At 39.7% G+C, this 17456-nt stretch overlaps 1 protein-coding gene across 1 annotated transcript in view; it reads right to left on the reverse strand.

Moving 5' to 3' along the window:
* LOC119473509 (translation initiation factor IF-2-like) overlaps positions 1-17456 on the reverse strand; it is a 48547-nt gene that overhangs the window by 27462 nt on the left and 3629 nt on the right. Inside the window, exons 2-3 of the mRNA XM_037744069.1 lie at positions 12179-12561; positions 11155-12075 (exon numbers count right to left, since the gene is read on the reverse strand). Coding sequence (XP_037599997.1) covers positions 11434-12075; positions 12179-12561 — 1025 coding nt within the window. The 3' untranslated portion in view covers positions 11155-11433. The remainder of the gene's footprint in view (positions 1-11154; positions 12076-12178; positions 12562-17456) is intronic.

Consider the following 17456-nt stretch of genomic DNA (forward strand, 5'->3'; position numbering starts at 1 on the left):
TACTACCAGCCTCCACATCTAGTTATCTAGATAGAGGGCTATCTGACTAGTTCTCATCAGTAGACTATAAGCAGAAGTGTTGTTGCCAAACCTGAGTCAAGATGTTTAAGAACTGATTGTGACTTTTCCATGCTCTCACACTCTTCATTTTATTGTTATGTAAGTAAGAAATATACTTTTGTTATGCCAAATCACTAACATTCTGGTGTTTGTTACAGGATGAGCTAGCATTATCCTAGCATTGATATCTTGAGGTTAGTGGGGTGGGAGTGCTACCTTTACCAAAATCTAATTATGTGGCATTGGCCGTCAACAAGGAAAGGAGTATACAAGACAAGATGCTTGGACCCTGTCATGCCCTGGCCCAACTGTACTAACTTCGAAGGCAGGCCTATAACTTCAGAGAAAATGATTGGAAAGAGCCAGAATGTAACTGGCTGACAGTTGCTCTTCACTGCCTGTAGCAAGGTATTACAGAACAACTGATTGAAAAAGAAGACCTTATAAAGCTGCAACAGCCCACTGCTGTAGGGACAATAAGGGTGAGAAATAATAATGAAAAAGGGTTTGAGTAACAGAAGCCCATTATAACCTCTGAGTTCAACAAAGTGACTCAGCCTGGCAGTAAATATGTCATTAATGAAGTGACCTAACCACTCAAGCCTATTTTTGAGATGACCTCCAACATAACCACTTAAGACATGGGTGGGTAAGACATGAACAAAGGAAGGAAACAGGTTCAACAATTATGAATAGGAGAGAACTTTCACTATAGCTAGCAGTATAACTGACAGAAAGCAAATACATAAGTAACCTATGAAAATTTTGAGAAAATTGTATTGTCAATGAAATTAAGATTCAGGCCTAAGAAAAAATTTAAAAAGGGGAAAAAAAAGCCCAATGACTTCAAAACCACCTCTAGGCATCTAGGCTTAGACCGAGAAGAAGCAGGCTGATAAGGCCCTATAAGTTCCAGGAAGGGTATACTTCCCAACACCCATTTTGGAAGTGGCCATGGAGAGTAGTGGACAATGAAAAACCTCCCATAAGGTGGCAGGTCTACACAGAACAAAGAACAAAGAATTTATTCCAAGATAGCAAACCAGGGTCTAAAAAAGGAACGTGCCTGCCAGGTCAGGAGGGTCTTTAACAATATCCATCACGATTTCTTCCATGTTATGAGTCAATGACTAGTCTATGTCTCCCATTCTTCACTTTTCCAAAGGGAAATTCTAAATGCAATAATTCCAAACTTCATCTATCATTATACAGGCATATCTCAAGATAGTACAGGTTTACTTCCAGACCACTGCAATGAAGTGAATATCTTAACAAAGGGAGTTACAGAAATATTTGGTCTCCCAAAGCATGTAAAGGTAATATTTATAAAATACTATGATGTCTAATAAAAATCTTCATGCCTTAATTAAAAGGCTTTATTGGGAAAAAATGCTAAGAATCCTCTGAGCCTTCAGGGAGTTGTAATCTTTTTGCTAATGGAGGGTCTTGCCTTGATGCTTTTTGGCTGCTGACAGATCTCAGTGGTGGCTGCTGATGATTTGAGTGGCCGTGGCAATTTCTTAAAATAAGACAATAATGAAGTTTGCCACAGTTGTGTCTTCCTTTCACAAAAGATTTCTCAGTAGCATGTAATGTTATTTGATAGCATTTTACCCACACTAGCCCTTTGTTCAAATCTGAGTCAATCCTCTCAAATCGTGCTTCTGTTTTATCAACTAAGTTGGTGTAATATTCCAAATCCTTAGTTGCGATTTCAACAATGTTCACAGTGTCTTGAACCGAGAGTAGATTCCATCTCAAGAAACCACTGTCTTTCCTCAACCATAAGAAGCAATTTCTTCTCTGCTCAGGTTTGAATATGAGGTCACAACAATTTATGTATATCTTCTGACTCCACTTACAATTCCACTTCTTTCTACCACATGTGCAGTTATTTTCTTCATTGAAGTCTTAAACCCTTCAAAGTCATCCATGTGGATTAGAATCAATTTCTGCCTAATTCCTGATATTGTTGATATTTTTGACCTCCTCCCATCAATCACAGATGTTCTTAATGTGATCTAGAATGGTGAATCCTTTCCAGAATGTTTTCAATTAACGTTGTCCAGATCTATCAGAGAAATGACTGTGTATGGCAAGTATAGCCTTATAAAAGGTATTTCTGAAATAATGGGCTTGAAAGTCAAAATTATTCCTTGATCCATGAGCTATAGAATGGATATTGTGTTAGCATGCATGAAAACATTAATTTCCTTGTACATCTCCATCAGAGCTCTTTGATGATGTGAAACATTGTCAAAAAGCAGTAATATTTTGAAAAGAATGTTTTTTTTAAGCAGTACGTTCTAAGGGTGGGCTTAAAATATCAGCAAACCATGCTGTAATCAAATACATTGCCATTCAGGCTTCATTGTTCCATTTCTAGAGCATAGGCAGAGTAAATTTAGCATCATTCTTAATGGCCCTAGGATTTCAGAATAGAAAATAAGCAATGAATTCAAATTAAGGTCACCAGCTACATTAGCCTCTACCAAGAAAGTAAGCCTATCCTTTGAAGCTTTGAAGTCAGGCATTGACTTCTCTCTAGCTATCGCAAGGCCTAAGTGGCATCACCTCTCAACAGAAGCCTGTTTCATCTCCATTAAAAGTCTGTTGTGGGTAACATAGTGAGATCTTGTCTTTTTTTAATTAGAGAAATTTTTTAATAAAAAAATTTCCAGGTGTTGTGGTACAAGCCTGAGTTCCAAGTACTTGGAAGACTGAAGGGGGTAGATCCCATGAGCCCAGGAGTTCAAGCCTGCAGTGAACTGTGAGCATGCCACTGCTCTCTAGACTGGGTGACAAGGTGAGACCCTGTCTCTAAAGAAATTTTTAAAATATCATGTTCAGTGTAGCCATCATCACCAACAATCTTAGCTAGATCTTTTGGATAACTTGTTGCAGATTCTGTATTTAACACTTGTTTCTTCACCTTGCACTTTTATATTATAGAGATGATTTATTTATTTTTAAACCTATGAACCAAACTCTGCTAGCTTGAAAATTTTCTTCTGCAGTTTCCTCAACTCTGTCAGCCTTCATGGAATTGAAGAAAGTTAGGGTCTTGTTCTGGATTAGGCTTTGGTTTAAAAGGGAATGTTGTGGTTGATTTGATCTATTTAGACCACTAAAACGTTCTCCGTATCAGTAATAGGACCCTTTTTCTGTTATTATCATTCATGAGTTCATTGGAGTAGCATTTTTAATTTCCTTCAAGAACTTTTCCTTTGCATTCACAACTTGGCTGACTGGAACAAGAGGACTAACTCTCAGCCTGTCTTGGCTTTTAACATGCCTTCCTCACTAAGCTTAATCCTTTCTAGCTATTGATTTAAAGGGACAGACGTGATTCGTCTTTTCACTTCAACATTTAGAGGTCACTGTAGGGTTATGAATTGGCCTATTTTCAATATTGTTGTGTCTCAGGGAATAGGAAGGCCCAACGAGAGGGAGAGAGTGGTGGGAATAGCCAGTCAGTGGAGCAGTCGGAACCCACACATTTATCCATCAAGTTTACCATCTTATATGGGCACAACTCATGATGCCCCAATTACAATTGTAATATCAAATATCACTGATCATGGATCACCATAAACTATATAATAATAACATTTGAGATATTGGGTGAATTACCAAAATGTAAGACATGGAGTGAGCACACTGTTAGAAAAATGATGCTGACAGACTCACGTGATGTGGGGCTGCCACAAACCTTCAATTTGTAAAAATTGCAGCAGCAACTGTTAAGCACCATAAAACAAAGCACCATACAAATGAGGTATGCCTGTATATTGGAGGCTGATAACTTGCCTTTCAGCACAAACGTTTCTGCACAATGAGGGTCCATATCCAGACTAAATGGTGGTGGGCATTCAGCATCAGCCATAGAACCTGGACTTTGAGATGGATACAGTGACTAGGTGAGATTCAGGTTGTCTTCTGGGGTTGAGGTTTTCCTACCTATAGCCAGAGAGCAAAACATAGCAGAAATTTCTGTTTAGCAAAATCTGTGCTTCCCTTTCCATCATACAGAAATATGACTGGAAAGTGGCCTCCCAGCCAGAGGTTGCAAACTCTAGCCCTCTTTGCATACAGAACAATGTGACTATCTCACCAGCAGAGTATGAATAGACGCCAGGTGTGTCACTACTTGGGTGTGCTTTCTCTATGTTCATCCTCTTCCACAATGTCAGCTGGATGCAGAGAACTTCATGTTTCTACCATCAAGAGCAAGATTTGGGTCCCCAAATCACTGTACTGAACACACACATTGAACTCTCATACAAGCAAAAATAAATGTCCACTCTATTAACCACGGAAATATGGAAGTTTATCACAGAAGTTCAAGTTACCTCAACTAATACAATCACCCTTGAAAAGAAAAAAAGGAGGCTAATGCCTACTCTTATGGCCTGTATTGTGAGGTGGAAAACTTGGACTCCCTTAGATTACAGGTGTTTGCCATCAGGAATCCAAATCGCCCCTCTTCTTCACCATCCCTGTTTAAGGCAAGTCTTAGATGTTATCTTAGTTGCATTCCTTGAAAGACTTCCAACTAGTCTCCCAAGTATCGACTTTTTCTCCTGTTAAAGTTAATCCTCTTCACATTAGCTCAGAGATTGTCACCAAAAATAAAGTCGACTATGCCACTTATTAAACAATTGCAGTTAGCCCCCTCCCCCACCTGTCTTCCAGGAAAAAATCCAAAGGATGTAGGATAAATAAACACCTTTCACATCTAATCCCCAACCTTCTTCAGCCTTGTCTCCCATCACTTCCTACAACTGCCAATGCTGAGCCTCAGTCACCAGCCAAGCCCTTTTTATGACATTGCTTTGTAAACGCTGTTCCTTCTGCCTAGAATGTTCTCCATCCACCTCCTTTTCCACCTGGAGAATGCTTATTCATCTTTTAAAAATGAACTTAGATGTCACTTTATCTGTGAAGTCTTGTCTGTCTATCCCACGTAGAAAATGAAACTCTTCACAGTGATAATCAAATCATCAGATTGTGCCCACTAATCGGATGTCTCTAAATGTTTAGCAATCCACAAGATTACATTTGGTTGCTATTTATTTTGTATTTAGTCAATCACTAAACTTACCTTCATACTAAAAACTTAGAGAGCTTGGCTTTTTCAAAATAGCCACCCACACGTAGAATTGGATTGGCTTTCTTCAATAGGAGAATATAGTCATAATCAGTGCTGCTGAATGAGATGAATAGAATCCTTTAGAGTGAGTTTCCTAAAGTTGTGAAATGTTTGAAGGGCAAGACCCAAGAATGCAGGAAATATTGCTCCCTACACATCTTACCAGACACCTATGTAAATGAAAAACTTGCTTACCGTTATCTGTGACTAAACACTAGCCCTATTGTTCATAGCATATTTTTACACAGGAATTTTCTAGGAATGATAGAGGGTGCTATCATCAAGATTTGCTCACCATTTTGGAAAGTTATGTCACCAGCTATCATGCTGCTCCTGTTAACTGATTCACTAATCCAGTACACCCACATATGTTTGCAATTGCTGCTGTCACATTCAATGAATATATTTATTTTGCTCTTATTTTAAAATGTCACATATACAAAAGTGTCAACAATATTCAATTGAATATTATCTTCTTATCCAAATTTATCTTCAGATCTTATCTGAGCTTATCTCCTTATCCAAACCTATGCATTTTAAGCAGCAAGCATCTGACTATTTTAGTACATCTTTTAGTGTAGTCATATCTGAGCACATACATATTATAAACCTCCTATTTTATCATAAGCTGCTTTCTTCTTATTTACTCTTTCTATTATATATAGGGAATTTGTATTGATTTTTAAAAATGTTATGTGTAGATAGGATTTATTGTCTATAAATATTATTTCAGGAACATAAGGGGAGATTACAAAGTATTATATATAAAAAGGGGGTATTGGATCTGACTGAGTAAAGTATCATGGCTCTAAATACATTTAGAAGCACAAAGCAACTGTATTTTCTTACTGTTGGGATTCTTCTGTCATACAATGACTCCGCTGAATTCCCATCCCAATCTACCAATAGCATTTGTAATAGTTTGTTGTGATTTATTTGTCTACAAGTGTAGGCTGTAAGTGTATGGTGTTTTATTCATATTTATGTGGGACTTGGCACAGAGAAGGTCAGTAGATACCTTTAGGATGAACAACCAAATGAGAACCTCAAGGGGATATGCAGTCCCTGGATCTCATGGTAGAACTCTGAATCAAATATCCAACACTTTGCCTCTGTCAGTTTTATAATGCTTCCTTCATTCTTCCTAACGTCAGTTACTTGTGTACAAACACCTTCTCCATTTGCTCTCCTCCTTGTGGGCCTAGGCAGTACTGCATTCACCTCTGTATCTTAAATGAGTCTCACACAGAGGAAGACAGTAAACATTATTTAAATCAAATGATTTCCCAGGAGTATTGCTATACATAATGGCTGGGGTTTTTTTTGTTTGTTTGTTTTTCCATTACTAACAGCTGTATTTCAGGTATATTTAGTTATTAAAAGGGTTTTGGTGGATTGGTCTGAGGATCTAAACATCACTTAAAGTACTATTTTTATAAGGAAACGTATACAAGTTCCAAAATAACCCAACTTTTAAAATGAAATTTTATCTAATAAGCCAATTGTAGGTTCAAGGTTGGCTGTACAATGTGATTGAACCTGTAAGACCTAATATTCATGTGAAAAATTAAAATGTCAATCATGAGAATATATCTAAATATTTGATTCTATGGCTTCCTGCAGGCAATATTTAATCATTTTAAATTTCAAATTTAATCTGGATGACATTGTTCACATAACAGAATTAGGGGCTATTTAGAAAAAAAACTTTTCTTCAAATATATAAAGTTTTCTTGACGAAAATATTTATGGTTTCATAACTTAATCATAGTAATTCTGCACTTAATAAAATAAATGCATTCTAGACACTATACTACTAATATGTAAATCTTTTAAGTAACTATGTTTTAGTTTCCATTGCAATATTCACATGTTTTACAGAGAAAAACATGGAACCATGAGTAAAACAATTATATTTCAGAACTAATATTTTTTAAAAACATAAATAAATAATTCTAAAAATAGCCTACATTAAACATACTTGTAATACTATATTGAAAATAATTCACAAACTTTTTTTAAAAAAACCTGAAAATGAAAATAAACTGACCAATCAGATCATCTGAATCATCCAGCATCATTTTCTGTGGTCCCTGTAAAGCTAGTAGTTTCTAATGTGTTAACATTCTGATAAAATCATACCTACATCATAAAAACCAGCCTTTGAACTACCTTCTTATTTCAAATTCATGTTGAAAATATGGGGGTTTTGTCTTACTTTTGGCCTTTTTCAAGCATCTCAGTATAATAATGACCAGGGCACCCTTTAGTGAGTGAGAAGATATAGTTCCAAATAATCTAGGAACTGTAAGCATTTTTTCTTGTTCTGCCTGGGCTCATTCTTAACACTTCTGAATATCATAGTGGTTAAGTGAAGCCAGAGCACCTAGGTTCAAGCTTGACTTTACCATTTACTTCCTATATGATTTTAGACAAGTTAAGAAAAGTCTCTGAGCATTAGTTTTCATATCTATATAATAAAGGGCATTTCTGACAGCGACCCCATAGGGTGGTTCTTAGAATGAAAATAATATTTGCAAAATGCTTAAAACAGTATCTGCCTCAAGTAGGTGCTATAATAACAACAACAATAACTTTATTTTATATAGGCCAATAAAATAACTAGTATTACTTATAATACTCTAAGTTGAAAATTAAATATTTTAATACAATTATTATTACTGTTATTGTTATTTTTTTTCTAACAACTGCCAAATGCATAGTTGGTGAAAATTTTCATGATCCTCTTCATGGATTTGTTTAAATTAATTTACTAAGTATAAAATCATTAAGTGTATTTCTGTATAAAAGAGATCTTTCATTTTGAACTATAACTGCGATTCTTCAATGAGTTATTCAAGTTTTTTTCTTTAACCCTAAAAAATTCTTGAGGGTAGGGCTTATCTTCTATGTCTTTTGCATTCATTACATTCTATTCAAACACTCTTGTTCTTCTATATATTTAATAAGTAATAAATGATTTAATTAATGAGTCAATGAGCAGCTATGGGACTTTAAATCAGATAGCAAACATAGTTAAAATTCAACCTATAGGAATAGGCACTTTTCAAGATAATACAAGAGCGTTTGGCTTACACAGGTCAAGGGATTCCTGGTCTCACACACATGACCTTCTGGCTCACAACTCGTACTTGCAGTAAAGAGTTGGTGAGAATACATATTTGAGAGGCACAAGGAGAAATTAAGCAATGAAACAGAATGGGCTACAGATCTAGACTATAAAGATACTTGTAGAATGTGACTAAAAACCTAATGCTACTCTGCTCTATAAAGTTTATTCTATCACTTAGGGAGTAACAAGGCCACAAACTCTAGCAAAAACAAAACAAAAAACCTCTGGACTTAAAAAGAAATCCCATATAATGCCTTTGTACCATCCACTTCTCTGAAGCCTCTGTGAAAATAATAGGAATCACAATTTTACGTAAAATCAACCTGAAGCATATAAAACAAATATAAAAAGTTCACGGTTTGAAATAAGTAGAATATCTTACCCTTATACATTTTCCTTAAAATATGTGTAAGATTTCCTATCAACTTTAAGAATCTTCCTTTGGAATTAGTCATTAAGAGACAGCAAATTTCAAAGAAACTATTTAGTTCTTTATGAAGAAAAAAATGCATTAGGTCAGAATGAAATCTATCTTATAGATTTCCCGGGTTTGGGTCTACCTTCATAACATGTTATACACATAAACTGATCTCTCTACAATATAAGAATGCCAGATACGCATTCTAGAAAGAATATTTTTTCAATATTTAACAAAGATGCTCTGCAGACTTGCGCATTTGTAGACATGCAGGCAGGTATACAAAAAACCTGGACAGATACACTCTTAAGTTGCCAAGAAAGGTGATCGAAACTATACCCTGCCATTTCATTATTCTAGCAATCTTACTTTTATTACCATACTGAAAGTTAAGGCAAGTAGTTACCCTATTGCATAAACAATGAAGTTTTAAAACCCAAACAGAAAGGAACGGGTAAAGCAATAATTTCTACTAATCCCGTTTGAATATTCAGTAAATATGTATGCTTGGAAAGTTGAACTGTGGGACTTGGAAGGCAGTGAAATGCGAACTGGTTTCAACTGATGCATGGATTGATTCTATTTGGAAAAATAGGAGAAAAGAAAAGAGAGGCAATAGAGAAGAAAGATGTGAGATGAGAGCTCTCAACGTGGCAGGCAGTAGAGTGATTTTCTGGAGTCGATACGTGTGGGTTTGGGTATGAGGGAGATTTGAGAACACTAACATGGAGAGGGGAAGGTGAAGGTTAAAGGAGGAAGAAAGCAAACAGAACTGCCAAGTAATTCACTCCTTTCTCCAAAAGTCTGAGTAGTGCCAGAGAAGGAAGAAGAGTGCATTAGACAGAATTCGATTTGTGATAAACGATTATCCAAAACCTGAAGGAAGGGATTCTGGTATTTACCTTGTGGAAGCATATTAACTCTTCTAGGTGATGAGGATAGTTTTCCCTCAGTGGGGAAGAAAGTTACTTCTACGTTGGACCTTCAGTATTTTCAGAGAGTCCATGCCACCATACAAGTAAGCACTTTATCCATGCCCTTACATTAAAAAACACCCCCTCAAACAGCAATTAAATGTGCATACACATGTGTAATGTGCCAAATTACTAAACTGTTTGAGTTAATTGATAAACAAAGAACTCTCTAGCCTAGATGTCTATGGGTTTTATTCATGTACTACAAGTTTTGGACAACTTTATATTTATTTACACACACACACACACACACACACACCCCTAGAGAGTGAAATACATAAAGCAAAACTTCATTTTCTTTGTATATAACTTTAGAATATTACCCTCTTTTACAAAATCTTTCCTGTAAGTTATTCACCACTGACAGGTAAGACAAGATTTTTGACTGAAATCTCTCTTTATTGCTCTTTATTGGCAAATAAACCAAGAGACCTCTATCCCACACTATACTACACTTTTAAAAAGCAGTAACAATAAAACGCTTACTCTTCCTTTCCCCTGGTTAAAAAAAATCAGATTCCCAACAAAATAAAAAAATGAATCAATGCAAAAATGAAAATGTGATATGATACTTAAAATCTTGACATTACTGCACAACTTGATTAGAAGGAATGTTCAACCTGCATGGAATTAACCCAGTGTACATCTGTGCATACTAAATTTTTTTCATCTTGTATGTATTCCTACTTATTGTTGAAACACATGTGCAGTCATAAATGTTGCATAAATGGCATGTTTGTGCATATTGCACACTGACAGTTTTTATGAATGAATACACATAAATGCTCATAACTCGAGAAAATGGATGGCGGCATACTATTTTGAAGAGGGTCATTAAGCACCGGGAGCAAATGATGAGGCAAATGGTCGATGTCTTTTGGTGCTATTCAGGGCAAACGTATTCCCAAGTCCCCTAGCAGAGTGTGTTGGAAACAGCCATGAAGCTCTCTCCTTAGAGACCCGTTCTCCCTCTCGGGAATCGTGCTACAGAACCGAGACCGCGCACCGCTTGAAGAATAAAATGCATGAATGTCTCTGTGTTCTGAGGATCGTTCACACATCAGAGACATCACACTCCCTAAATCCAGTCCCACAAGTGTGTGCATGTGAGAGTGGCATTTACCAACAAATGGACGGAAGGCAACGAGAGCTCAGCTCCTAGAAATAACATCCTCATCCCTTCCCATTCAGGCTGCTGGGAAGCTTTTCAAGGGCTAACACTTGAGCGCCTTCCCCACCAGGAAGGAGTCTTACATTAAAAACCCTCTCAGGGCTAAGTCAGCTTTGTGTATAAGTCCACTGGGCGCCATATGGCAGTTTCCAATTCCTTTAGCAACTCAAGTCTGGCTAGGCTGCCGCGATGATTCATTCTTAAAGGAAGACCCCTTCGAGGGGCAGCAATGCCCCCGCCACTTACCTAGCTCCCACAGACCCCGCTCAGCAGGCGGCACGGGCTCGGGCACCACAAAGGGCTGCGGGATTCCCCGCTCCCTCCAGGGAGCCTCTCCCCGCGACGATCCCCTTCGCCAATGATCTGTCGCTGGAAATCCCCCTCCCCTCCGCAAAGAGGAGGGTCTCCCCGGCTGGCTGGAGCTCCTGGCGTGCTTTCCCCCAGTCTTTACATCCCTGACTCTGGTTCCCGGTCTCTAGTAGGAAGGCTCAGAGGAGAGGCGGCGGGAGGAAGCTAAGGCATCCTTTAAAAGAACAATAATCTTCGTCGATCTTCACCCTCTTCCCCACGCGGGGTCCCCATCCCCCTGCCGCCGCCACCGCCACCCAGACGAGAGAGGGCTGGAGCCGAAAAGGAAAAATCGAGCGGGGCTGAGCTCGCCGCGCGGAAGGAGCCGGAAAGCGAGTCGCGCCAGCCCGGGAGTTGCCGCTCTCTGGGGCTGCCCGAGACGCGGCAGCGGCGGTGGCCGCGGGGGCGGAGGGCGGAGGGCGGAGGGCGGTGGGTGCTTGGTGGGTGTGTGTCTGTGGCGGAGCGGGGCAGAGGCTGCGCGCGGGAGGCGAGGCGGCGCGCTCTGGGGCGCCGCTCCCCCGCCCCGCAGCTCGCCGGCCCGGCGCGCACACACGGCTGCGGCCACCCCAGCCTCCCGCTCCGCCTCCTCCCGCGCTCCGCGCACCCGCCGGCTGGAACGGCCGCCGCCTTCTCTTCCTCCTCCTCCTCCCCCTCCTCCTCCTCGGCGCTAGCGGCTCTCGAGGTGGGCGGCGGGGTGGGGTGACGGAGCTGTGCAAGTCGGCAGGGCGCCGCCGGGGACGCCAGGGCTCGGCCTCGCGGCGCCGGAGCTGTGCGCTCAGCTAGGGACAGCGCCCGGGTGTCCAGGGCGCGGCCGGGGCGCTGGCGGGCGGGCGCCGCCCACACCTCGGCGGGGCGCCTCCCTCAGCTCCCGCCTGCCCGCAGCTCCTGCTGCCCCGGGCCCGGCTCCTCCACACCCACCTGCTGGGCTCGGCAGCTCCCACCCGGCTGCACTGAGCTGGAGGGACTCAGCGCCCGCGGCTGCCGCGCACCGGAGGCTGGGAAAGCCCCGGGACGCCCGCTGCGGCGCGCTCTGGCGGGTTCGCGGGATTCCCTCGGCCCCTGTGCTTCCAGCTGCAGGGCTGTCCTCCCGCCCGCCCCCAGCACGACCCTGACCCTGGGCTGGCCGCTTGACCCCGGGGAACTGGGGCGAAGACAGATGGCTCCTGAGTGATGGTGCCAGGATTATTTTCCTGGAGAAAGAGCCGCGGAGATAACCAGGAGCGCTCATAAGATCTGACTTTCCTCCGAGCACCTGCAGCCCAGCTCGCTCGGGGGCAGTCCCTCGCCCTGAGTGACCCCGGTTTCCTGGGTTTGAGGGTAAAGCCGGGTCGGTGGCAGCCTTAACTCTTGCTTCCCACGGGGGCGCTCTTCATACCCTGCTTTCTTTCCTTTGCCTATCTACTTACCAGCTGGAAAACTATGCCAAGTTCCTTCTTGGCGAGGCCGCCGGGTGGACGCTCAGACCCCACTTTCAGGGCGCGGTAAAGAGAATGAACTTGAATAATATCGCTGGCCCTGCATATTCCTGAGCCCAGTGCTCCTTCACAGGCACGAAAGAGAGACAGCCACCACAGCTGTAGCAGCTTTCGGGAAAACAAAGTAGCTTAAAACACCTTTTAGAAAAGAACGCAGGCCATAACAATCTATTTAAAGCAGGGACTCCTGAGTTTCTATCGGCCAGGAAAGATGGCTGTTGAAGAAGGTCCAAGTACACTGTTTTAAATATCCTCCATGTCATCTTTGCCTTAGTTTTAGCCCTGGTGGGTCCTGGAGTGCGCTATCCTCTCTGATTCTCTGCACCTCTTTGTACTGAGGGTTTTTGGTTTGGGGGCGTTTTGTGTGTGTGGTGGTGGTGGTGGTGGTGGTGTTTTGAGATGTCACGTTAGACGAGATATTTAGCATAGAGGTTGGTCTTTCTGATGCTGTCGCTGTCCAGCAAGAAACTGCCCTGCCCTTTGCTCTTCTTGGGTCTTCTCAATTATGAACACTAGGAAAAGGACACCCAGATTCCCAAACTCTTATCCCCCACTCTGGCCTGATCCCAAGCTCCAGCTCCACACTTCAGAGCCCTGCAGGCAGTCCATTCCCTCCCCTCCAGCCTTTCCACCCTCCCACACAGTTTAAATACTTTCTGCCGATTGCTTTTCCTGACGCAAAACCCTGACCATATCATTTTCCTATTCACAAATATTCCCTGGTTTTCCATTTCCTACCAAACAGCGTCTGCACACCTGTGTGCCATTACATGTGAGTATCTGTGATACTCTTCTCCAGGTCTTAGGTGCAAATCATTGCAGTCCTAGAAGAGTCACTTCAAACTCTGCCTCTTCCATGACTTCTCCCCTTTGGCGTCCATCGCACAATGTCCCAGAAATCTTTTAAAGACACATATCACTTTCCACTCCTTATGCCATATATTTACTTTCTGTGTACATTTCTTAACATTTTAAATTCTAGGTTCCTCTAGAAACAATTCCATATCCCTTTATTGTTTGCATTCTTTATGTCTAACCCAAAGTCACACGTGAGAGATACCTGTTCATCTAACCAAGATTTATTTTGTAGTTTTTGTCAGTCAATATTTAGTAATTGAATGAAATTTACAAAATATTTTTAGGCTAGAAAGACTGCTGCAAATTCATTTAGAGTGTGCCTAAACTGAAGTTTGCATGACTTTTCATAAACTTAGGGGTGCTGAAAATTTCCTTACTTTGCTAGCTCTGTATCAACATTACTAATCATCTCACTAAGAATTTAATAATTTGACAAATATTTGTTTCAATTTTTACCTTAAATTTCCATTAGAGGTTAGAAATTTGAATCCTTTTGCCTGCTATCTAAGTGGTCATTAGTCAAGAGTAAATTATCTATTGGGTAAAATACAATTCTGCTATCTCCATTTCTGGGAAGCAGGGTGCTAGGAGTGAGTTATCCATCAACTCTGAGCCCTGTGTGTGAGCATGCAATGACAAGAAAAAACAATCTTTGGGTGGGGGGGAAATCTAATTTTGCTTCCTAAATGACTCATAATCCAAATGGAGTATAGAGAATCACCCCTGGTATACAAGTTGTTTTGGAATAGCAGAGTTCTCCATATGCACAGCTTGAATTCCGGATGGCTGCAGAGACTCTTGTGTTGATTATCATCATGTGGCTCCACTTCCTTAGTAAATTTGGGTAATTTGGGGTTTTGTTCAGTTGTTTGCCAAAGAAAAAATTAAAATGATCTAGCTGAAAAGTCAGACATGTTTTCACATTGCTCCCTTTAAGTTTTTTTGTTTATCTTTACTTATATTTATGGAACTGTTACTTTTGCTTATATTTCAATTTCTCAGAATTAGCTTGAGATATGACTAAATTATATTACAGTACAGGAGAGAAATGTCTCTTTGGGATGTCAAAATGCTTTCTTCATAATGCTTGATAAAATAAATAAGTATAATATAAATGTAACCTGAAATAACCTTATGCATATCATTAGATACGATTTAGATGAAGAATGTATTTCCTCATATATCATATGCTGGTGTATAAAAAAATATGTATAGGCACAAAATACCAAATATAATAGATTCTTGTTATTTTTTGATTGAATAAAGTATTTGAGCAAAACCAATTAAAAAAAAAAAGATATACCTGCACCAACATGTTTATCACAGCACAATTCACAATTGCAAAGATATGGAGCCAACCTAAGTGCTGTTAAACCAACCAGTGGATAAAGAAAATGTGTTGTAAATACAACATGGAATACTACTCAGCCATAAAAAAGAATAAAATATTGTCTTTTGCAGCAACCTGGATGGAGCTGGAAGCCATTATTCTAAGTGAATTAACTCAGTAATGGAAAACAAAATACCATATGTTCTAACTTATAAGTGGGAGCTAAGCTATGGGTACACAAAGACATACAAAATGGAATAATGGACATTGGAGACTCAGAAGGGAGAAGGGTAAGAGGAAGTAAGGGATAGAAAACTACTCATTGGGTACAATGTGCACCACTCCAGTGATGGCTGTACTAAAATCTCGACTTTACCACTGTGCAATTCATCCATGTAAACAAAACCCACTTACACTTCTAAAGCTATTAAAGTAAAACAATTTAATTAAAACAATTTTTAAAATCAAAATGATATGACCCCCATTAAAGGGAGAAACATACAAACATATATGTAAATGTGTTTGTGAGTACGTGGTATATTCTAGAAAGATGTATATTAAAAAGCTATCTCTGAGTTGAGAGGCAGGTTTTATTTGGTATAAACTGGTTATACAAAAAAGAGTTGGTATTAATCTTCAAATATCAGAACCATGAAGATACCACTTTACATTCTTAATCATAAACCACGTATAGACACAGACTGGGACTATACTTTTTAAATTTATTTTTTATAAGGGTAAATATTACAATGGTACTTATTGTCATACAAGAAAGTGACCACCGAAGGGTACATAGAGTTTATCACATTGTTAAATCTAATACGCCTTATTTTCTTCTTCTAAATAAAAATGTAGGAAAGCTTGGGAAGTTTTAAGCAACTCACAGAATCTTAGCAGCCACCGAAATCTTACACTAGCACATTGCTGTGAAAGCTTGAAAAATGAGCTGTCTGTGTGTTCTTCATTGAAAAGATAAGTACTATCTCATTGATTCTTCCATAATTAGTTGAGACTTGGCTGTCCTTTGAAGATTTAAAGTAAGAGATAAGCTCCAGACTGACTGTATTTGTATTTTTTTAACAGTTCTTATTCCGAATATGAACTTTCTGAAAGATGCCAGATGCTTAAACACATGTTACTGCCATGTAATAGCATGACTATAAGTATTGTGTTTGAATCCACACTTAGGCCAATTTGCAGATGTCAATAGTGTCTAAGTAGCCTTGTTTGATCTTAGGAATCCATGAAGCTTAGGGTAAGAGGTTTTTGGGGTCAGTGAAATGGATATTTTAAAAACATGCCACTTAGGATCTGAAATTTAGCTGCATTTTTCCATGATGTAGTGGAACAAGGATTGGACTCTCTATCAGACTCGAATTCCATCTCTCTTATGTAATTGTGCTGTGTAGTCAAAGATAAATACAAAACTTTACTACATGTCAGGCACTGGGCTAAATTCTTTATAGGTATTTGCTAATTTAATCCTTAAAATAGTTATTTAAAGTAGATAATATTGCTCTTCTCCCAGTTTGTAAAGGACGTGACTAAACTAGAGAGAATTTTTAACTCGGGATCATACTTATATGAATTGGAATTTGATCTAAGGCAGTATGACTGTATAATTTTAGGCTGTATTACTCCTACTGCACCCCACATTGATAATACCTTTCTGCCTGTCTCATTAAATTGTCTCGAGTTCATGTAGGAAACTATTATATAAAATATTATATAGATTATATTTTATTAATATAAATATTAATTCATATTACTGATAAATTTATATTAATATATTTCTGAATTGTATTAATATAATAGTAACATTATGAATATACTTATGCTAATATTTATATAATTATTATATATTATATTTTTCATTTTTAGGTATACATGTGAGTGTTGCTGAACACAACCTAAGTAAAGAAAATAATTTGTTGTTGGTCGTAAAGGGCAATGGAGGTAGATCATGTGCTTTTGTTCTCCAAGCAGGTAGACTGGTGCTGATCCACCCACAGTGCTCACTAGTTGTCTAATGACTTTTGTCTGTGGATTTGATGTGAGATGGTTGGGCACTTGGGGGATGAGGGATGTTGCCCTGGACTATGATAAAGGCTTTCAGGCTTAAACAGGGAAGATATCCATGTGGATCATAATCCACCCAGAAGTACTAAACACCAAGATTTTGAACATACCACCAGCACAGTGGAGCAAAAAGCTCTGGGGCTCTTAGAAAAAGCATATTTAGGGCCAGGCGTGGTGGCTCACGCCTGTAATCCCAGCACTTTGGGAGGCTGAGGTGGGCGGATCACGAGGTCAGGAGTTCAAGACCAGCCTGGCCAATATATTGAAACCCCTTCTCTTACAAAAAATACAAAAATTAGCCAGGCATGGTGGTGGGCGCCTATAGTCCCAGCTACTTTGGAGGCTGAGGCAGGAGAATCACTTGAACCCAGGAGGCAGAAGCTGCAGTGAGCTGAGATTGCACCACTGCACACCATCCTGGGCGACACAGCGAGACTCTCTCAAAAAAATTAAATAAA

This window comes from Cebus imitator, unplaced genomic scaffold (assembly GCF_001604975.1).
Source record: "Cebus imitator isolate Cc_AM_T3 unplaced genomic scaffold, Cebus_imitator-1.0 Scaffold9, whole genome shotgun sequence".
Classification (NCBI taxonomy): Eukaryota; Metazoa; Chordata; class Mammalia; order Primates; family Cebidae; genus Cebus; species Cebus imitator.